This window comes from Malaclemys terrapin, chromosome 1 (assembly GCF_027887155.1).
Source record: "Malaclemys terrapin pileata isolate rMalTer1 chromosome 1, rMalTer1.hap1, whole genome shotgun sequence".
NCBI lineage: Eukaryota > Metazoa > Chordata > Testudines > Emydidae > Malaclemys > Malaclemys terrapin.
Genome location: NC_071505.1, coordinates 245,133,236 through 245,156,224, shown reverse-complemented (window position 1 = coordinate 245,156,224; position 22,989 = coordinate 245,133,236). Strand labels below are relative to the sequence as shown.

The 22,989-nt window shown below is 42.0% G+C and overlaps 1 protein-coding gene across 4 annotated transcripts in view; it reads left to right on the top strand.

Moving 5' to 3' along the window:
• ARHGEF7 (Rho guanine nucleotide exchange factor 7) overlaps nt 1-22,989 on the top strand; it is a 192,538-nt gene that overhangs the window by 65,379 nt on the left and 104,170 nt on the right. For all 4 annotated transcript variants that reach the window (XM_054011294.1, XM_054011286.1, XM_054011311.1 and 1 more), the window contains exons 3-5: nt 7,773-7,857; nt 13,249-13,379; nt 22,276-22,477. In XM_054011294.1, coding sequence (XP_053867269.1) covers nt 7,773-7,857; nt 13,249-13,379; nt 22,276-22,477 — 418 coding nt within the window. The remainder of the gene's footprint in view (nt 1-7,772; nt 7,858-13,248; nt 13,380-22,275; nt 22,478-22,989) is intronic.

The window sequence follows — 22,989 nt, the reverse complement described above, 5'->3', positions numbered from 1 at the left end:
TTGCCCACCCAGAATCGACCCCCACACTAGCGATAGAGGCTTCTGCTCTGGGATGGGAGCCCACCTGTGTTCTCTACGGATGTCCGAGAACTAAAAGCTTTGAGACTGGCGTGCCAAGTATTTCTATTACAGATTGGGGGAAGCAGCCTGTTTAGTCCTCACAGACAACTCAGAGGCAGTGTTTTACCTCAACAAGCAGGGAGGAGCCCGCTGTTCTCCACTCTGCCAAGCAGTGGCTCTGCTCTGTGAGTTCAGTATTGCCAACTTGAAAGATCTAGAAGCTTCTTACCTGCTGGGGGTACAGAATGACCTACCAGACCATCCGAGCCATGGGTGGGCAAACTTTTTGACCCGAGGGCCACATCTGGGTATGGAAATTGTATGCCGGGCCATGAATGCTCACGAGATTGGGGGTTGGGGTATGGGAGGGCTTGAGGGCTCTGGCTGGTGGTGCAGGCTCTGGAGTGGGGCCAGAAATGAGAGCAGGGTGCAGGAGGGGGCTCTGGGCTGGGGCAGGGGCTTGGGCTGGGGGGAGGCGAGGTGGAAGGGCTCCGGCTGGGGGTGTGGGCTGCGGGTGCAGGAGGTTGCTCCGAGCTGGTTTGGAGGGCAGGAGGGAATCAGGGCTGGGGCAGGGGCGCGGGAGGGGATCAGGGGTGCAGGCTTTGGGTGGCGCTTACCTCAAGCAGCTCTCAGAAGCAGCAGCATGTCTCCCCTCCAGCTCATATGTGGAGGCGCGGCCAGGTGGCTCTGCACGCTGCCCTGTCCACAGGTGCCGCCCCTGCAGCTCCTATTGGCCACAGTTCCCGGCCAATGGGAGCTGCGGGGGTGGAGGAGTTGGGGGGGGCAGCATGCGGAGCCCCTTGACTGCCCCTACATGTAGGAGCCAGAGAGGGGACATGCCGCTGCTTCTGGGAGCCGTGCAGAGCGGGGCAAGTCCGCTCCCTGGCTGCAGTGCCAGAGCGGGGCAAGCCCCGGACCCTGCTCCCCAGCAGGAGCTTGAGGGCTGGATTAAAACGTCCGGAGGGCCAGATGTGGCCCCTGGGCCATAGTTTGACCACCCCTCATCTGAGCAGATGGTTTGATTCACCACGAGTGGTCTTTTTGCCCAGTTGTGGCCAGATACATCTTCCACTGGTGGGGGTTTCCCCAGGTAGCCCTATTTGCAACAAAGTCCATTCGACAGTGTCACCATTTCTGCTCCCTATGGGGTCACGGTCCAGGTTCCATAAAAAAAACATGTTTTTTTTATGATGATGTCAGGCAGGCTCCTCTTTGCTTCCCCACCAGTCACGCTAATTCACAAGGTATTACTACAGATAAGATAGGACCAGGCCAGAGTCATAGTTATCCTCTCAGTATAGGCCCATCAACACTTGTTCTCCGCTCTCCTGGTACTGTCAGTGATATCTCCAATTTCAGTTCCACTAGATTTGGACCTAATCCTCCAGTATCATGGTCTCCTACTCCACTCGAGCCTACAATCGCTTCACTTACCTGCATGGCTAGATACTCCAACTCCATGGCTAGATATTGTATAGCAGGCCTACTTGAAAGACATTCAAGAGATCCTGCTAAATAGTAGAAAGCCTTCTTTTTCTGCCTGGTCTTGCTAGTGTGAAGTATCACTGACCTGATCCTTCAGCTCAACATATTGTGGACTACTTATTATATCTGAAACACCAAGATTTTGCAGTTAGTTCCATCATCTGGAAGCTATTTCAGTGTTCCAGTCTAAAGTAGACAATCACTTTATTTTTTCCAATGACATGTGCATAAGAGTTTTAAAAGGCTTAGTCAGATTATACCCTCAGAGACAAGACCCAGTTCCCCCACAGGATCTCAATTTAAGATTGTCAAGAATTAGGTTCTCCATCTGAGCTTGTTCCCGTTCTCTGCTGCAGCAATCAATGAAGGTGGCGTTTTTGGTGGCCATTACCTTGGCCAGAAGAGTAGGGTAACTATGGGCATTAATGTTGGGGCCTCCATATACAATCCTTTTTTTTTTTTTTTTTTTAAGGACAGGGTTTACCTGTGTCCTCATCCGAAGTTCATCCCAAAGGTAGTTTCTTCTTTCCACATCAAGCAATTTATTTGCCTGTATTTTACCCAAAGCCACATACGAGCAGAAAGGAACAGTGTTTACATACTTTGGATGTTGGGCGATCCTTAGTGTTTTATCTGGACCAAACCAGGCACTTTCATACATCCTCCCAGCTGTTTGTAGCAGTAGTGGACAGAATAAGAAGTTGGTCAGTGTGCACCCAGAGACTTTCTTCCTGGATTGTATCCTGTATACACATGTACTATGACTTGGCTAACGTTGCTCTGTCAGACAGAGTCACAGCTCATTTGATGAGGCCACAGTTGGCCTCGGCAGCCTTTCTGGCACAAATTCCAATTGCTGACATTTGTAGAGTGGCAACCTGGTCCTCTGTCCACACATTTGCCTCCTACTATGCTGTGGCTCAAGACTCCAGAGACTATGTTAGAGTTGGATGAGTTTTTCTCCAATCTAGATCCCGATCCCACCTCCTTTTCTTACTACTTGTGGGTCACCAGGAGTGGAATGCACTTGTGCAATCACTCAAATTAAAAATGGTTACTAACTTGTTCCATAACTGTTGTTGTTTGATATGTGTTGCTCATCCGCCTGTCCTTCTGTATCTGAGTTCCAGCAAGAAGGAATGGAGGGGTGGGGGGGTTAAGGCCTAGTGCTGCATGGCAGCAGGAGGAGTTTGAGTCAACCAATGGGTACCGCTGAGGGGAAAAAGTTTCTGACGGCCATGTGCTGGGTGCACCGACACTGAGTGGCATGGACGCGTACAACATGTCTCAAAGAACAGTAATTACTGAACAGGTTAGTAACTGTATTTTGTCATGGCTAGACAGCCTTTAGAAGGGCTGCTTTGCTTCTAGTAAAATTATATATTACTCACCAGCAAAACCTTCCTCTGTCTTCTCATTGTCTCTCTGTCTTCCTGTGAAGTCAGACAGACTAGATGTGCTTCCTAGTTACAGTTTCTAGATGACATTATGCATGCTGGAATGACCCATTAAATTGTTCCCAGTATCCTATATAAGTCTCAGCATAACAGGAAACTTAAGGCTTTTTTACTTCCTGCTATTCTTGAGTTAAACTAGTTTTGGTGAAGAGCTTTTTGCTGTAGGAGAATCCACAATGAAGGTGAGCTTAAATATACTTACGCTTTTTATTTTAGACTTGCATAAATTTGTTTTCCAACCTTTGTCCACATTTTTAAACTGTATTTTAAAAAAAGAAGTTAATTCTTTATATTTGATCTAATGTCTTTCTGGGGCATAAATTCGAACGCTGTTGATTTACATGGCAGGACAGAAGCAGAAAATTCTTGTTCCTCGGTGTATAATGGATATGGGCTCATCTTTATGAGCAAAAGACTTACTTTTTACTAAAAAAAAAAAAAGTTTAGGAAAATTGAAATTGAGTCACTATTTGTAAGCAATACCCTCCCATCCTTTTATTTTAATTACTGCCTTAATAAAACAGTCCTTCCTTGTGGTACCAGGTTATGAAGCATTTCTGATGTCTACTTACTGTTAGAATCCCCAGTCCAATAAAGGGTTCTGAAAGCACAAATTATAGTCACATTGAAGTCAATAGGACTCTGTGGGAGTCAGAGTCTGCTCTTGTGGACCCTCTTATAGGATCAGCACACTGTAGTTTCATACCTCTATTACACTTCGTAATTTATGTCCACTTAAAAGCTACCTCAGTAAACACATACTTGCAGGAAGCCTGAATCTTTGTAACTCTTTCAGCACTCTTTATTTTTCCAGATTGGATGCCAAATTAAAAAAACAAACAAACACACACATCAGCAAGTTGATTTCCAGTAGAATATATACAATCTATGCCGTCCTCTTAATACTGTGTCATCCTGTGTCCTTTTTTCTTGTCTCTTTAACTTAAAATGCAACTTTTGCCAAAAGGGCAAAATCAACAAATTCTCTGTTCCCTTCTGATAGAGGCTGGCAGTGTCTCGTTCACTTACATTGTATATTATATATGTAGATTTTTTTTTTAATACTTTTATCTCATGTTTCATAGTTGGCATCACATACTCGCAGCTGGGGGATACTTGAGAGCCCCTTATTATTTCTTCCAACTTTAAATAAGCCTAGATGTTCTTGAATTGTCTTTGGTATGGTGATATTTAAAGAAGAGGTTCTCTGGGATATTTTATACAAGTTGTAGTTGCTTGGAGGACATTAGTACTTAGCCACTGACTAACAGCTTGATTCTGTAGGCATACAGAGCTCTTGAGCCTTGACTACACCAGTGGCTCCCAGTCTTTCCAGACTGCTGTACCCCTTTCAGGAATTTGTTATGTCTTCACCTCACCTAAATACGACTTGCTTTCAAAATCAGGCATAAAAATACAAAAGTGTCACAGGCACACTATTACTGACAAATTGCTAACGTTCTCATTTTTACCATATAATTATAAAATAAATCAGTTAGAATATAAATATTGCACTTACATTTCAGTGTATAGTATATAGAGCAGTATAAACAAGTCATTGTCTGTATGAAATTTTAGTTTGTACTGACTTTGCTAGTGCTTTTTATGTAGCCTGTTGTAAAACTCGGTAAATATCTAGATGAGTTAATGTGCCCCCTGGAAGATTTCTGCGTACGCCCAAGGTACGTGTACCCATGGTTGAGAACCATTGTACTACACTATGAAAATTATCCATTGCTAACAACTGGTGTCAGCAACCAGTGCAGCTAAACTGGAGCTGAACGCTGTTCGGCTGCACATAGTCAAGGACAAACTGTGGTTTTGGCAGCCTTTTTTTATTTTTTGGTAATCTAAGCAACAGTGCAGGTAAGAACATCTTAAATATAATGAATCCTTTACAAAACACTTTCTTTATTAGGACACTGCCTGGCTAACAAAACCTTGAAATCTGTTCCACCTTTATTAGAAAATCAGCTAAACCACCAGTTCTCAAACTGTAGGTCGGGACCCCATTTTAATGGGGTCACCAAGGCTGGTGTTAGACTTGCTGGGACCCAAGGCCGAACCTGAAACCCAAGCCCCACTGCCTGGGGCCGAAGCAAAAGGGCTTCAGCCCTGGGCAGCAGAGCTTAGGGTACAGGCCCCCTGCCTGGGGATGAAGCCCTTGGGCTTTGGTTTTGCCTCTCGTGGTGGTGGGGCTTGGGCTTTGGCCCTGCCCCCACTTGGGGCGTCAGGGCTTGTGTGGGCTCAAGCTTCGGTCTCCCCTCCTGGGGTCATGTAGTAATTTTTGTTGTCATAAGGGAGTCAGTGCAATGAAGTTTGAGAATCCCTGAGCTAAAAAATTGCTTTGTCAGTCCCATAAATGGTCACTTGAGATAAGTTTCAGTCTGCATGACTTGCATGGCTTCTCATTTCTTAATTCCTCTCTCCTTCTCTTCCCCTGCCCTGAAAAAATACGATCTTTTCATTTTCCTTCTATCTGAGTTCTCTCTTCAGAGGTACAGACTCTTTCAGACATGCCTGTGGGGTGGGTCTCTTATCAGGAAAATAAACAGGAGCTTGTTGACTTTGTAGATAAAAACTGCTGTGCTGCAAGAGACTGAGATTCTCTCCCTGTCTTACATCAGACAGAGCAACTATAATAGTGCTGGCATTGTTGTCCTCTTTCTGATCTTCCGCATGAGAATTCCATAACTCCTTTCAACATGAATAGGGTCATGTGCAATATCTGTTTTCATGAGGTTTTTGTTAAGTTTTACCATTACCTCAAGCAAATGTTCAGGGTCATTTTTGTCTGCAAATCCAGATGTTTCATGTCCTCACCTAGTTTTGCAAAGTTTCAAGTGTGTTTTGTCTACCGAATAATTATATTTAATTACAGATTTTGTGAATTTAGATTCCTCTCCAGTAGTTTTGTGTTTAAAAAAAAAAAATTGTCTGAATGTGATTTAGCTGCTAAGTTCCAGTGATTTGACTGTTCAGAACAGAAAACTTTATTGATGCATTGTCTGGGGACTCATGTCTTCTGTGTCTTGTAGACCAGAGGCAGTATCAGTGCTTTATGGATATAATGCACAATAATATAGTACTTCATAAAGCACTTTGAGAAAAGGCTGTATGGCATAAACTACCGTGTGTGCGTGTAATATGTATACATACATTAATTAGTCACCACTGTAGTGGAAGCATATCTCAGGTAAAACACAGCAGCCATTTAGCAGTACAGTAAGAATAGATTTAAAAATGTTTGTTAGAATTATATAATACACAAGTTAAGGAAGGAGTGTCTGTACATCTGGGTATAGCACTTAAATTATCCAAAAGTACAAAGTTTGGTTTAAAAGACATACAATACATATAGTACAGGGGTGGGCAAACTTTTTGGGCCGAGGGCCACATCTGGGTGGGGAAATTGTATGCAGGGCCAGGGCAGGGGGTTGGGGTGTGGGAGGGAGTGCAGGGCGTGGGAGGAGGTGCAGTGTGCAGGAAGGGGCTCAGGGCAAGGGATTTGGGCAGAGGAGGGGTGCGGGGTGTATGAGGGGACTCAGGGAATGGGGAGGGGTGCGAAGTGCAGGAGGGGGCTCAGGGCAGGGAATTGGGGTGTGAGGTGCAGGCAGGGGGCTTAGGGCAGAGAGTTGCGGGGTGGGGAAGCGCTGCAGCTCCGGGGGAAGGTGGGGGCGGAGGGCGCTGCGTGCACTGCCCTTGCTGCGCCTCCAGGTACCTCCCCTGACTCTTCCATTGGCCGCAGTTCCCTGGTCCTGGCCAATGGGAGCTGTGGGGGGTGGTGCCTGGAGGCAAGGCCAACGCATGGAGACCTCTGCCACCCCGCCTGGGGGCCGCAGGGATGTGGTCCCAGCAGCGCCGTGGGCCAGATCTAAAGCCCTGAGGGGCTGGATCCGGCCCGTGGGCCGTAGTTTGCCCACCCCTGATATAGTACATAATCAGGAATAACTCAAATTTAGATTAATAAATTTAACGATACAGTTTAGATATTAGCATCCAAATATTCCGGTACACTCAAGAAAAGTTAAATACAGAGAGTTGGTTGTAGAAAACAAATATAGCAATGAGTGTAGATTGTCCCTCAGTAACCGAGCATTTAGGATAGGTTGTCCCTCGCTAGATATAATCCATCAGAGAAGTATTCCAGTTAGTTTCTTGACTGCTTCTCAACGGCACTCCAGATCATCTTTCCTGGTATTGCCAATGTCCAGTGATGTATTCTAGAATAGATAGATGTTCCTCAACCACCTGATGGTGTCCGATACCATGAGCTGCTGCATCAGCCGAGTGTAGTGCTGATTCCGCATTCCCGCTCATTACTGGGGTCCCATGCACCCAGGGCTCTGACCATCAGTGCATGTGTTCAAACCTTGTAATCCTCCATCAGATACAATGGGAAGAATAACTTTTTCTGCTTGAAAACTATAGAGAGAATCTAGGTAGGCAAACTGTAATTACCAAAGCTGGACCAATTCTACATCATTATAATTAACCCTCAAATATCTTAAACTCACACTTCCATATCTCACTGTGCCCAAGTAGAACTTTCTGTACCCTGTCTCTAGTCTAAAATAAAACAAAAACATGCACACTAATTCTTACCTTGTATTTTTTTTTTAAAAAGCTACTACAAACATTTGGTAAGAAATGTTTGTACTTGTACTTGTGTTTGTTTTTCTCATTCCTGGTAACTGTAGACTTACCTAGCTTTTAATAGTATTTTCTCAGTGACTGGTGTCCTAATGTTATTTTCCTGTTCCTTTTCAGACTTTTGACGCAAATGATCTGTATCAGGGACAGAACTTCAGCAAGGTTCTCAGCTCCCTAGTTGCTCTAAATAAAGTAACTGCAGGTAAGTAAAATCTGTTCTGCTTTGATGCATACTGTGGGGAAGGGGATCTATGATGTCATCCTTAAGCAGCTCAGATAAATTAATATAATTGACATGTCCAAAAATGCTGCCAATGGTCCTTTTGCAGAGATGTTTTCTCTTTATATTTTCTTCATCTTCCCATGTATTAGTCTTGCATTGTTTTAAAGGAGCTTGAAAGGATTTGTCAGTATTGTCTAGTTTGTTTTTAGAGGAGGTTTCACAGTGAAGTAAATGTGGAGGTTTTTAATTTTTTTTAAAAAGTACCTGATCAGTGTGTGTGTTTCTTTAGATGCTAGAAACATACACATTGGGTCCAGTCCTGCAATCTTTACACATGGGTCAATTTTACTTAATTGAAGTAGATGATACCACTCACATGAATAAAGTTTGCAGGATTGGACTGATTGCCACTAAAGACTTTCTCCTTCCTTATTAAGTTTCTTTCTGATCCTACGTGGAGTCCATAATCCTGTATTTATGACAGGGCACTGTTTTGTCATGAAAATGTTATGAAGTAATCATTAGGTCATCATATTAGGTATCAAAATGAGGAAGAGAAGATGAGCTTCAAGGACAAAGGCCCTTATTTAAACACTCCAAACTTTTAAGAAGAGAAAAGTTTTGTATAAATGGATGTAAAGAGAAGTCAGTTGTAAGTGAATTTTCCTTAGTATGACAGTAACTCTTCAAATGCAATTTCTCATTTTTTATTGTGCTCATTGTTGTTATGTTCATGGCATAAACACATCGAAGTTAGATAAAAATATAAATACTCTTGCTAGAAAGTAGCAACGTACCACTACTTTATTTCTTAGAAATCAGATCAATAACACAAAAACCCTGAAACAGACACAAAACAGTCTGCTCCCTAATACAGAGAGGCACAATCCACCCCATCTTACTATATAGGCTTTCTGTCTGTCTGCAGACTAAGTCAGATGTCGCACACTTTCCTGTAGAGCTCCCGAGCTTGCAAGCAGGACTAGGAAACGCCCTCTCTTCCACTCTGAAAGAAATAGACTGCAGTTCCAACACAGCCCTCAATATACCACACTCATCTGTTGTATTACAAAAGGAAAATTGTGTTTTTGTTTTACATCAGAAAATATTTGTATTGCACTGGCTTAGTAGATTAGTATGAACAGATATTCAGCTGTGTAAACCAGCATAGCTCCAATGGAGTCACCAGCTGACCGTAAGTCTAAGTCACAAGTGTGAATGCGGACCATTTCAGTATTCCTTTAAAGTTGCTACCATCCAGTGGCTGTTGTGGTCTGTGTGTTAAATACCGTACGTTGTTGCTCATGTTTCAAAAGGGAGAACAAAGACTGGATGCTCTGGCAAGCTGAACTGTCCTTTTACTTGTAGAATGGCCAGAGCTGTTAAATATCCGAGGCTGACTCCTCGTCCAATCAGTTACTTTTCCGATTTTAATGGGGAGAGTATGTGGGAGGCACTCTAGGCAGTATTTCAGTGGTTAGTCCTGGTGGACTGCTGTCATGATCCCCAATGAGTTCTTAATAGTAATTAATATGTAGCTATTATATAACACTTTTCAGTAGACCTCAGAGGAGGTCAGTGTCAGCCCCATTTTACAGATGGGGCAGCTGAGGCACAGGGAGGTGACGTGACTTGCCAATGTTCACCCAGCAGGCCAGTGGCGAGAATAGAATCCATGTCTCCTGAGTCCCAGTCTATTTCTCTAGCCATTAAGCCGCACTACCTCCCTCAAAGACTCTAACCATAGAGACCTTTCCAAGAGCACAGTTCCCAGCCTACCCACAGGCACAGGGATATGGCTAGAGTACTAGTCAGTGAGATCGAATGCTACTATGCAAACACTCATTCCAACCGTATTTCTATAAGCACACATGGGATGGGGATTAGCACACTCCAGGCAATGTCCTATGATCACAGACTACATTGCAGGAGGATAGGAGAAACTCTAAGGGGATAGAGGGGAATCAGGGATGGGGGAAAGTTGAAGGAGTGAAAGTGGGGAATCAGAGAAGTGGTAGGCATAAGGTGGTGAGATTCTATGCAAATGAGGCAATGCATATTTGATAAAATATGCAAATTATAGTAGTCCATCAAATTCTGTATTTTATGCAAGTTTAGCAGAAACTTTTCCAAAAGATTTTAGTAGAAAAATGACTTTACTCTGGAGCATTTTTGCAGAATTTAATTTGTTTCTACTAACTCAAAAATTGGGGGGGGGGGGGGGGGAATGAGCCTCCTATTTTTTCCCCTTTTTCTATTTTTTTCGTTTGGCCTTTCCCTTTTTGCAGTGGCTGAAAATAATTGTTTCTTGTCCATTTTGGAAAATCAAAAACTTTTCAGTTTCGCAAAAGAAAATGGGGCAGGGGGGAATTAAAAAAAATCATGAACAAATTAAACACAAAATTGATCAATTTCAAATCCTGGAAACTACAAAACAATTTCAAACTTTTGAAAATTGTAAAGAATCATTTTCCTCTTTTTGACAGCTCAACGTAGCAGATATGAGTGGTCCCTCCTGTTTGGCATTGGGGTAACATGGACAGGGCATTCTGGCAGTGCCCTTGCTGTTGTGTACTGGATAACATTTTGCAATGGAAAAATAGAGAGTGACAGGCATTCCTTAGGTTGCCCAAACTAAACTAAAAAAAGAAAAGAGAAGAAAATAGAAAACATTATCAGCAAAGCAAATGTTATCATAGATCTTTACAATATGGATACAAGAAACAGTTAGTTATATTAAAGATATTATGCAAGTACCACACCAGAGCAAAACTGCAATGTTTTCTTATTATATGGTAGTTGCAGACCTCAACAAAAGTCCTGACATAGTAACCCTGTTTTCATGGAAGAGAGAATTTCAGGACGCAGCACTCATCTCTTAAAAACAGGATTTACATATAAGAGGGTTTCAAAGTGGTCTTCCCACCACATTCAATACAAGCTGGATAACAAAGCAATATATCAAAGAGGAAATACCTGATGATCTCCATTTGCAAAGCAGGAAGTGGGGGGTAGGGATTTCCATCTGGAAACACAGAGATGAACTGCCTCCAGGTTTACCACTGGATTTGGTGACATGTCAGTTCCTCTGCTTCAGTTCATTTACAAATTGCAAATATGTTTTCTTTTTTCATGGTAATATATGTATTGCAAAGACATTTCAGGTCACGGTTATCCTTTCTCTAAAATATCTTGCTCTCTGACAGTTCTCATATCTGGAATTTTAAAGTTGACTATAAAGAGTATTAAAATAACCAAGACAACTACCTTGGTAGTAAACTTGTGATCCATAAATGAAATGTTCTGTCTTGTGCAATGTTGTCTAGTCCCTCATGCTCCCAATGTATCATAAAAAAATTAGAGCTTAGGCATACTACAAATGGAAGAAACCCCCAAACCTATTTTAAGCTCTTATATTAACACAGAGATTAAAAAAGAAAAAATTAGCATAGGAAATTTCTAAACTGTTTGGAATATAAGTGCTCCATTGATTTCAAGTTATAGTATGTTGATGTCAAGCTGAATAAAATGTATATTTTAGTGAGAAGAGAGAAAAATAACTCTAATAATGCACCAGTTAAACACTATGCATTTGTAACATAGTATATTTATAGGTTTCAGAGTAGCAGCCGTGTTAGTCTGTATCCGCAAAAAGAACAGGAATACTTGTGGCACCTTAGAGACTAACAAATTTGTTAGTCTCTAAGGTGCCACAAATACTCCTGTTCTTTTTGAGTATATTTATAATCTTTCTGAAAGATAAAGATGAGTCGTTGGTACAAGATAAGAGTATTAGGAGAACTTCTTGAGGGAATTAGAGCATCCTATGAATTCGACAGCCCTCTGCTTCCCTGTTGCTCCATTCATTCTTTCACCATACATACACCCCTCATTACATTTACATTACATCTGCTTTACCCTCAGATTTAATCTGACATCGAATGGTGGGTGTCTTACATTTCCTTTTGTTTCTGTACATGGCACTGCCGGGGAAGTGCAATTGCTATAGACTCAGATTGCAAGCTGTGTGTCTGTTTCAGTCTGCTGCTGAGAAAGTGCCATGTGTAGGAGCATAGTTGTTTCTCCACCAACCAACAGAACGTCCATGCTACAAACAAACGGGCTAAGGTAGAGAGGCCCAAAGAAAGGGGAAGAGTTGCCTGGTAGCCTGCTAGTACAGCATCAGAGCTGGGATGAAATCGATTACCTTGCTGTTTGGGATCACTAGAGCCAAAGCTGAGATCAGAAGTGACTTTGTGTTGCTGTCTGATGAAGGAGCAGCACCGATGAGCTCTCAAGAAAGCGGAGTGCGGCACTCTTCCTTTGGATGGAAGGTCTCAGCTGTGTGGTCTGTTGGGAAGGGAAGCAACTGAAGAGATTTAAAAAAACAAACAAAAAGCCCACCACCACAACGCTCCTCCACCCCCAGCAACAACCTAAGCCTCGATGGAGCGAAAAAGGAGACAAATTAATATAGAAAAAGGGGGCAGTGGAAAGTGTTTTATTTTTTTAATTAAATGATGGCAGAAATAAAGGGTGTGGATGAAAAACTAAATGAGCAAAATCGAAGCATCAAAGAGAGAATGAGTGGGTAGGAGGAAGAGGGCAAAGAAACAGATATAGCTTGCTTAAATATAGGCAAAAATAATGTATTTGAGTTTCTTTTGACTATCAGCTGAAAAGATGTTGGTTATTAGACTCTTTAATTTGACTGCTAGCGGATAGAAAATGAGAAATACTTTCAATCCTTTCGCTCCTCCTAAAATTTTGGAATCCATCCCCCACCCTTCCTGACCTCCATAAGAATGTGTATGAAGAAAACTGCCACTGTCACAGGAGATTAGATTAAATTAGCCCCTTGCAAGTAATGGGAGTTGATTGAAGATTGAATTATGACGGGAATCACTTGAAATCGTGTAACCAGTGTAGGTATTAAGCATAGTTTTTAATTGACATTCTAATGTACCTTGTTTTGTTTGAATAAATATTTTAACTTCAGAAATGTGTTTTTCATAAGAGAAAAGGACTGGTATGAATTTTTTCCCCAAACCTTTAATTTTCTGAAAATATAATAGGGGAAATTAGTCAGTTTTCATTGTCCAGATCAATGACTTACTACATTATGGTTGTGTGGAGTTCCTCTGGCGTCTCTTGATTTTTTTTCTTTTTAGGCCAAGATTTTCAAACTTGGGTGCTTAAGACTGGACACCTAAATCCACATTTAGGTATATTTGATCTTATTTCTTGTGTTCAGAGGTATTGAGCACCCACAAATTCCATGGTTCTGCTTTAGGCACTCAAGCTTGATCTTGGTGTGTAAAAAGTGTATATAATTTCTGCAATTCTAGTATTTTGCTGTCATCTCTACAGACATTGGGCTAGGAAGTGATTCCGTATGTGCACGGCCCTCATCTCATCGGATAAAATCTTTTGATTCCCTTGGATCCCAGTCTTTGCACAGTAGAACTTCAAAACTCTTTCAGGGACAGTATCGAAGTTTGGTAAGTTCTGCTGGAATTTAATCATGTTCAAGGATTTTTTTTTTTCTCTTTATCAATCTGGATTAAAACAGTGTTGCAAGCCAAGATGGGTGAACCCAATTTCACAAGTCCCTGACTACTCTCTTGCTCTTGCATACATATAACTGGGGCCTCTAAAGTTACAGTGGCTTTTTTTTCATTCTCTTCTGAGATAGTCAGTCTTCTGCATGCTCGCAGCCAGAAGTATTTCTGTTGTAACACTAAGCACTTCTTGTTGTATGCCAGCATACATATTTTTTCTTTGATTTCTTTTTTTTTTTTTAAATAAAGAAGCACCTCTCAAAAGGGCAAATTTTCCATCTCCTCCAATGGGACTGTGCCATCCCAACTCTCCAGGGTTTCCAAGGGAAGGGAGCCTCCTCTAAAGCTTTGCTCACTCAGTCCCGGAGGAGGCAGTTTGGAAGATCTCCCAGCCACTTAGCAGTTTTGGCAGCCTGTACACTGAGACCCTGGAGCTCCCTACCCCCTTCCCCCCAACACATGGTTCCAACATACACAGAATCACATTGTTGAAGTCTCAGGTATACACATCTTAAGAATCTGTGTTGCAACACCTAATATGGGGTTTGCCACCAATTGAGAATCTCATAGGTAAACAGATTTGTAGCTTTACAGGATACACAGAGGACAAGAGACTGCTACCAACAGCAAAGTCCTCAAATAGCTCCTAGTTCCTTCTTACCCCCAAAGTATGCTGGCCTGAGAGGTTCTGTCTTTGTGCACTTGTAATAATTGATTCCTCAGCAATAGCTATAGGATCACTGTGATACTATGTGAGTGTACGTGTATACGTCACATCCTCTGAGCAGTTGGCTTCCCACCATGTTTTGAACACATTATAGTCAGTGTATAGTCAAAAAATGTACCCTCTTGCAGGTGGGGACATGTGAAACCAGATTCAATTTTTTCAAGTTTTTTCTTAAAACTCCACTGTGGGAACATCTATTGCAGGACATCCCAACCCAGTGAAATTCTAGTTGTAAGACTCCTAATTACTGAAGCCATGGTATGAAAACTGCCTTGGCCTGTGTAGGAATATACAGCCTGCTCTATAAAGGAAGTAGTGGTAGTTTTTGGCTGGCTTGGCCATTGGACTCACTTTCCGATTTAGAGAGAGCAAATGTGGAGGCATGCCACAAAACACTGTGTGGGCTGCCCTCACCACTGGTTTTCCAAAATCAGGTTGTTTAGCAGAGAAGTCGTATACCAAAATGTACCTTCCTGTTCTGACACTTCCAGGGGGAACCTGGGGTTGTGAGGCATCTCACTATCACCTGCCCTTCACGTGAGGAAGCCTTGTCTGTGCCTGCTGGGGGTCAGCTCCCCAACTCTGGAGGCCCCATGCACTCTCTCCTAGGCCTCCCAGACCTCTCTGTCTCTACAGGTTAGCGATAGGCACACTCAAACCCTCAAGCCCTCCAAGTGTTATCCTCCTTTCATGAGCCAGACATGCTGTCAGCTTGCCTCCTAGGCGGATCCAGTGTGGCGCTTGGCACTCCAAGATATACCCAAACAATCCATTGTCTTTATTTTAAAGTAGGACATGCTCCTGCTGTTTGTTCCATCCTGTAGACTTTCTCTGTTGTAGATTTTGCAATCTCTTACTGTATGTGGCTCAGTTTGTAAACAGGCATACTCTATAAGGCATACGATACACAAATGACCAGACAACGAGAGAGTTGTCTGTTATCTCCTGCCTGAAAGAAACATTCCTGAGGTGTGTCCCCTTCTGGTGGAGTTAAACCAGGTCAAGACCTTAAGAATCTTTTCAGTATAGATACTTAACTCCTTAAATATTATCTGTACCTATGTTTTGCATGATAATGCCAACCAGTGGGCTACTCGCTCTCAGAGATCATAGAATCATTGAATATCAGGGTTGGAAGGGACCTCAGGTGGTCATCTAGTCCAACCCCCTGCTCAAAGCAGGACCAATCCCCAGACAGATTTTTACCCCAGTTCCCTAAATGGCCCTCTCGAGGATTAAAATCACAACCCTGGGTGTAGCAGGCCAGTGCTCACATGCTACCTTTCAGTGAACTACTATGCATTCATGAAACCCAGGGGATCCCTGTATAGGCCTGTGCACCCTGTGTCCACTTGCCAGTTGGTACCAAGAGGTCCCTGTCTCTCACTTGTCTCTAAACAGTATGGAGCTCCAAGAAAAAGATCCCTTTCAGCAATGAAAAAGTTTGAAGGAAGAGCCCAGACCTCCTCTTTTAGTTCATGTTTGAAGAACTGTTTACTGACTGGTATGGGAAACATTAACACAATGTAAATCTGTTTAAGCCCTCATTCCGAATGTGGCTGTTTCTAGGTTTTCCTCCAGAGACCTCCAAGTCTCAGGCTCTAGATCCCTCTTATCAGAAAGTCTCACTAACCTCTCTGGTGAAGTTAACAAGCCGTACCTGCTGGAATGAGTTAGTAGAATTCACTCAGCTGCTTTATATGGAGCTGTAACTACTATGAACAGGGTGGGTTAACAGAAGTAGCCTGTGTTCCTAGATGGAGTCCTTGGGCCTGTTGTTTCCTCTCTCGCTCCTACTCCCTCACACACATGATTAAATAGTATACGTGTGTGGTGTGATTTAAAGGCTGTATCTGCATGAGCACATGTGTGCTGGGTAAACTCTGATTAATTATACAGGTCATCCCATATGAGGGTAGATAAATCATTTGTACTACAATACAGCCTGATGTATTCTATATGTACCACATAAGTTACAGAAAGTACTTTGGAAATGTGCTAGGGCAGTGGTTTTCAAACGTTTTGTATTGGTGACCCCTTTCACACAGCAAACCTCTGAGCGTGACCCCCCCCCACTGCTTATAAATTAAAAATGAGGGGGGTAATTTAATTAAATGGGGGCTCCAGGCCTTCAGCCCCATGGAGCTGACAGCTTGTGACCCCCATGTAACTACCTTGCACCCCCCTGATGGGGCATGACCTGCAGTTTGAGAACCACTGTGATAGATCTTAAAAATCCTTGCCACTGTTATTCTTCGGCTTGTAAAGCCAGATGCCTTCATTATTATGAATCCAGCTGTAGAAGACTTCAGAGAGAGAAAATATTTAAACTAATATATGTAAAACACTTCTATGCATCATTGCTTTTCTGTTCAGAAATGTATCTTGATTTTAAAGTCTTGATTTTACTTTGCGTGATCTGGTGCTTCTATTCCAGGGGAATAGAAATGAGTGTTGTGTCCACCAACGTGTGTGTTTGGTGTAATCACAGAGTGATCTCTGAAATGGTGAAGACTGAATAAAATTAATGTTTATAGGTTTGGAAAGCCTGGAACTGGTATGGGACTTCATTTTGATAACGACAATGGCATAAAAAAATTCTCGCTTGGAGGAGCCCCAGATCCAGCATTTTGCTTTTCCACTTTAGTAGTTTAAGATGAAATGGGCCATTGAATGAAACGTTAAGAATAATAATAAAACTAATTGCTTACTCTGAGCATAAATTTAATCTTGTTGGTATTACTGAAAAGTGGTGGGATGATTCCCAGGGTTGGAATGTGAAAATCAAGGGTTATAATCTATTTAGGAAGGATTGAGTAGGCAAAAAAGAGAGGGTAAGTTTGAGTGGCCCTCCTATGTCAAAAATGGCATTGCCTGTTTGATCTTGAATGCTTATGGATGAATGTCCTAACAGATAAAGCACAAGATGGGGTATTGTTGTCTGCTACAAGCACCTGATCACGCAAAGTAATAGGTGCATAAGGGGCCAGTCATCCTATCTATAATGTATAGGGAAAAAAATCTACATGATCCTAGGGAACTTCAGTTAGAATCACACATGCTGGTGGTCTCATGCTTCCAGTATTAAAACAGCCTGGGAACTTCTAAATATTATAGATGATAGTTTCCTAAGTCAGAAAGTGTTGCATTAGATCTCCTCTTGATGGATACAGAGGATCGGGAATTGATTACATTTATAGTGTGCAAACAGAATGAAGTCCACACCAGTGATATATATACTTCATACTTTAAAAGGATTAACTTCACAAAACGGAAAATAATTACGAGCCAGATCAGCTAGGAGGAAAATTTAATTAGAAAAATATGAAGGATAATTGGGAATTGTTTAAGAATATGTTATTAGATGTCCCAAAAGCCACAATCCCACAACTGAGAAAGAAGGCCATATTGGTTTAAAAAAAAGAACTGGTTTAGAGGGGAAGTGAAGGCAGCACTCAAAAATGGAAGAATTGGGAATTTGATAGTCATGAATATAAATCAGAAGCTATAAATTGGAGAAAATTGATAAGGAACACAAGCAGAACTCTATAGTCAGCAGAGTTAAGGAAAATGATGAGTTTTTAAGTATATGAGGAACAAAAAAAATACTAACAGGTATTTTATACATTATAGATGTAAATGGTGGAATTCTCAATAATAATGCAGAAAAAGCAGCAGTGTTTAATAAATATTTGTTCTGTATTTGGAGAAAAAACAGATGATGTAGTCATATGACAGCGTTCTTCCCATTCCACTAGTATTTCAAGAGGATGTTACAGAGCAGCTACTAAAAGCTAGACCTTTATAAATTATCAGGTTCATATACCTATCCAGGCATTTTATAAAAGCTGTTTGAGGATCTTGCTGGACCAACATGTTGACTTTTTTCCAATAAGACTTGGAACACCAGGGAAGTTCTAGAAGACTGGAAGAAAGATAACGTTCCAATATTTAAAAAGAGTAAGCAGGATGACCTAAGTGATTATAAGCCTGTCAGTCTGACATAGATCCCGTGTGAGACAATGGAGTGGCTGGCAAGGGAGTTGATTAATAAAGAATTAAAGAAGTATAATATAATTAATGCCAATCAGCAAGAGTTCATGGAAAATAGATCCTATCACTGGTTTTTTGCTGAGGTGACATGATTGATAAAGATAGTAGTGCTGATGTAGAATACTTAAATGTCGGTAAGGCATTTTGCTTGGTAGTGTATGACGCTGATTTAAAAAAAAACAACCTAGAAAAATATAAAATTAACATAGCCCACATAAATGGATTAAAAGATGGTTAACTGATGGGTCTCAAAATGCAGTTGTAAACGAGGAATAGTATTTGAGCAGGTGTGTTTCTGGTGGGGTCCTGGAGGGATCAGTTCTTGGCCCTGTGCTGTTTAACATTTTTATCAGTTACCTGGAAGAAAATGTAAAAACATTACCGATAAAGCTTGCTGATGACGCACAAATTGGGGGAGTGGTAAATAATGAAAAGTAGAGGTCACTGATGCAGACAGATCCGGATTGCTTGGTAAGCTGGATGTATACAAACAATATGCGTCTTAATATGGCCAAATATAAAAGTATACACCTAGAAACAAACAACGTAGGCCATACTTACAAAAGGGAGAGTCTATCCTGGGAAGCAGTGACTCTGAAAAAGATCTGGGGGTCATAGTGGATAATCAGGTGAACATGAGCTGTGGCCAAAAGAGCTAATACAATCCTGGGATGCATAAACAGGATAATCTTGAGTAGGAATAGACAGGTTATTTTACCTCTTTGTTTGGTGCTGGTGCGACCACTGCTGGAATACTGTGTCCAGTTCTGGTATCCACAATTGAAGAAGGATATTGATAAATTGGAGATGGTTCAGAGAACTGTGAGAATGATTAAAGGATAAGAAAACATGTTTTATAGTGATAGACTCAGGGACCTCACTCTGTTTAGCTTATCAAAGAGAAGGTTAAGGGATGACTTGAGGAGTCTATCATTACCTATATGGGAAACAAATATTTAATAATGGGCAGAGAATGGAGCAGAGAACGGTGTAACCTGATCCTTTGGCTGGAAGTTGAAGCTAGAGAAATTCATTAGCTTCATGAATGAAGCTATTCATTTTTAATGGTGAGAATAATTAGCCATTGGAACAATTTAGTGACACTCATGGTGAATTTTTATGCCATTGTCATTATTAAAACATAGTTGCAATGATCATTTAAGTCCTATCCCAATTCCAGGCCTTCCAGAACCTCTAAACAAATTTTATTCTGGAGCAGTCTCTGTTAGTCTTCGACATAAGAACAATAGCAAAAAATCGTTCTGTAATTATACCAAAAACAACTGAAAGGCAAACACTTTGACAAGAAGGTTGCACCCATTGAAACTAATAACATACACTCATAGACTTTAAGGCTAGAATTGTGACCTTCTGCACATCCGCGGGCTACAGAATTTCACCCACCCACTCCTCTGATAGGCCCATAAATTATGGTTGAGTTACTGAAGACCTGAAATCTTGATTTAAAGACTTCAAGTTACAGTCACCCACCATTTACAGTAGTTCAAACCAGCAAGTGGCCCATGCCCCATGCTGTAGAAGAAGGCAAAACAAAACAAAACAAAAAACCCCAGGGTCTCTGCCAATCCAACCTGGGGGAAGATTGCTTCCTGACCCCAAATATGGCGATCAGTCAGACCCTGAGCATGTGGGTGAGACCCATCAGCTAGACATCTGTGAAAGAATTTTCTGTAGTAACTCCGAGCCCTCCCCATCTAGTGCCCTATCTCTGGCCATTGGAGATACTTGCTAATAGCAGTTGTGAGGGACCATATGCTCATTTTAGGCAGCCTCATTATATTATGCCCTTCGTGAATTTATCAAGCTCAGTCTTGAAACAAGTTAGGTTCCCCTCACTCCCCACTACTCCCCTGGGAACCGCCTTGCATATGGCACAAATCAAACAAAGAAATGATTGAAACACTTCACCCTGCGTTTACTCCTCCAGTTAGATTTAAAGTTGCAGGTTTGCTAATAGATGCTGCAAGTGAGGAAATAGAGGAAAAAAAGAATCAGCACTGATACTAATGTAAGATGGTCGGTTGAATACAAAATATGACCTGATAATGGCTATAAGCATCCATACAGGCAAATATTTTTACTACTTGCTGCCATTGATTCTGTGTCTCAAAATAAATTCAGTAACTATTGTGTCCAGGTTTTTGCTGAAAACACCATCCCAGAAAGCAGAGGAAAAATATGACCAGGATGTGACTACCATTTGCTCAAATAATGAAAATAGAATGAATAAAAGAGAATTTCATGAGTGTCGTCAACTTAAACTTCTGAGCCAAGGACTATTTAATATCAGTGAGGAAGAAGTAACACCTAACACAAACCTAAAACACATTGTGAATGTTCAAAAATACTTCTGCAACCATCATTCTTATGTTTGAAGAATGGTTGTTTTAATAAATGTATCACATAGTAATTGTGTTACTTCCAATAAACCTTTGTGGGTTTTTTCCACAACAGGGTTGTCATGATTTTCCCCAGTTTAACTAGAATTTAAACACTTCAATCCAAACACTCCAGATCTGAATCTCCTAATATGATATATAAATTATAATTATAATAATTAATGGAGATATCCCATCTCCTAGAACTGGAAGGGACCTTGAAAGGTCATCGAGTCCAGCCCCCTGCCTTCACTAGCAGGACCAAGTACTGATTTTGCCCCAGATCCCCAAGTGGCCCCCTCAAGGATTGAACTCACAACCCCAGGTTTAGCAGGCCAATGCTCAAACCACTGAGCTATGGGACAGCTGCTTATATGTATTACAGAAATAAGTTTGAGATGCAAACTCTGACATAGATCTAACTTTAAGATTTTGGTTCAGGTCCATCTGTTTTCCCTTCCTCACCCCTCCAGCCTCTGTCTTGGAAAGAGCATTTTTCCAGTGAAGCAGTTCTGTTTCTTGGTAGTTGTAGGGTTACCACACTTCCAGGTTTTCCCAGACATGACCTCTTTTTTGGTCTTCCGATCTCCGTCTGGGCAGATTCTTGAAATGTGAAGAAATGTCTGGGATTTTTTCCTTGCTTGTTGCAGAGCAGAGAGACCCATCTCTGGAGGGCCATAGCTAGGCTCTTTGGCTCCTGGGGCAAGCAAGCATACTTGAGCTCCCTGCCCTTGGGTCCCTGTCATTATTCCACTCCCGTGGCTTTGCGCCCTGGGTCCCATTGCCCTGGCCTGGTTACGGCCCTGTGTCTTCTCCGCGCTCCAATTGGTCCCTCCCCTTCATCCGCAGCTGCTGGATCCTGCCCGGCCTGCCAGGTAAGTGGAGCTGGCCAGCGCCTCTCAGCCGAGCTGCCTGCTCCACTGCTGAGCTCATAGCCTAGCAGGGAGGGGTGCCAGAGGTAGGCCCCAGCACCCCCGCAGGGAGCCGCTGACTGATGGGCTGGTGCTGTGTCCTGGGCCTGCACCAGCCATCCTGCCACTGTGTCAGGGAGCGCAACACTGCCCCTCACCTAGACTATGAGGCTGTACGCACCGCCCTCCAGCACCCCCCAAATAATGCCTCCAGCAACACTCTTAAGTATCCTCTCCCATCCCAGAACACAGAACCCTCCAGCACCCCCAAATACCCCCTCCCAGTACACACACACACACGTCTCCCTAGAGCCCACCAACTGTACTGCCGCCCGGCTCCCCTTCTCCTTCCCCCGGCAGTGTCTTCTGTTTGGGAACTTGAAACAGGGTAACCCTAGGTAGTTGCCAAAGACATTTTCAATTTGTGCTGTTCATAGAGATCTTGAATCTGACCTTTGAAGAGCACAAATCTTTTTCATTTTACTTTTGTTGGCCTTGCCTGATTCTAAGAAGTCTGAGTGGGATAAAGTACTGCTTAGATTGAAAGACCCAAATCATAGAAATACAATGGCAAGATAGATGAACCCTTGCATATTGGGATCTGCAGACCTTGTTGTACAGCTTCTGATAAAAATGGTGTTTTAATTTTAATATGTTTCTGTTTGATGAAGAGACTTGTATATTGGTCATGAAATAACCCTTACACACCTAAAGTTCTGTCCTTCATTTGCGTTTTCACTTTTTAGGACATGACCGATAACAGCAATCATCAGCTGGTGGTGAGAGCAAAATTCAGTTTTCAACAGACCAATGAAGATGAACTTTCTTTTGCAAAAGGAGACATTATTCATGTCACGAGAGTGGAAGAAGGAGGCTGGTGGGAAGGGACTCACAATGGCAAAACAGGATGGTTTCCTAGTAACTATGTCCGAGAAATAAAATCAAATGGTAAGTCTGAAAGAGAACATATTTTCAAAATGTGATTCTTGGCTTTCAAGAAGAGATGGAAATAACTAATTATGTTTCCTAATGCTAATGAATGTGTGATTAGTGTTCAGTATGTACACTCAATCTGTCCCAGCCATAAGAATCCTTAATTCTTACAAATTATTAACATTAGTTTTTGTTCCTAGATTGAATGCATGGGGGAGGAACATTTTTCAAGGAGCTGAGAGAGTGCGCTATAGAGATGTAGACATATCTCTGTTTGTATCCACTATATTTACAATTATGTTTGCCTTTGTCACTTATAACTATTGATTTCAGTATTGTGTGGGGGTTTGTTCTGGTGTTGACTTCTGTTATTGATCAATAACATTTCAAGGGAGGCTCTCCACATTCTCAAACATTTTCTACTAAAATCTCACCATCTACCTAAGCTGGTTACTACATAAGTGTTTCATGGAAATGATCATAGAATATCAGGGTTGGAAGGGACCTCAGGAGGTCATCTAGTCCAA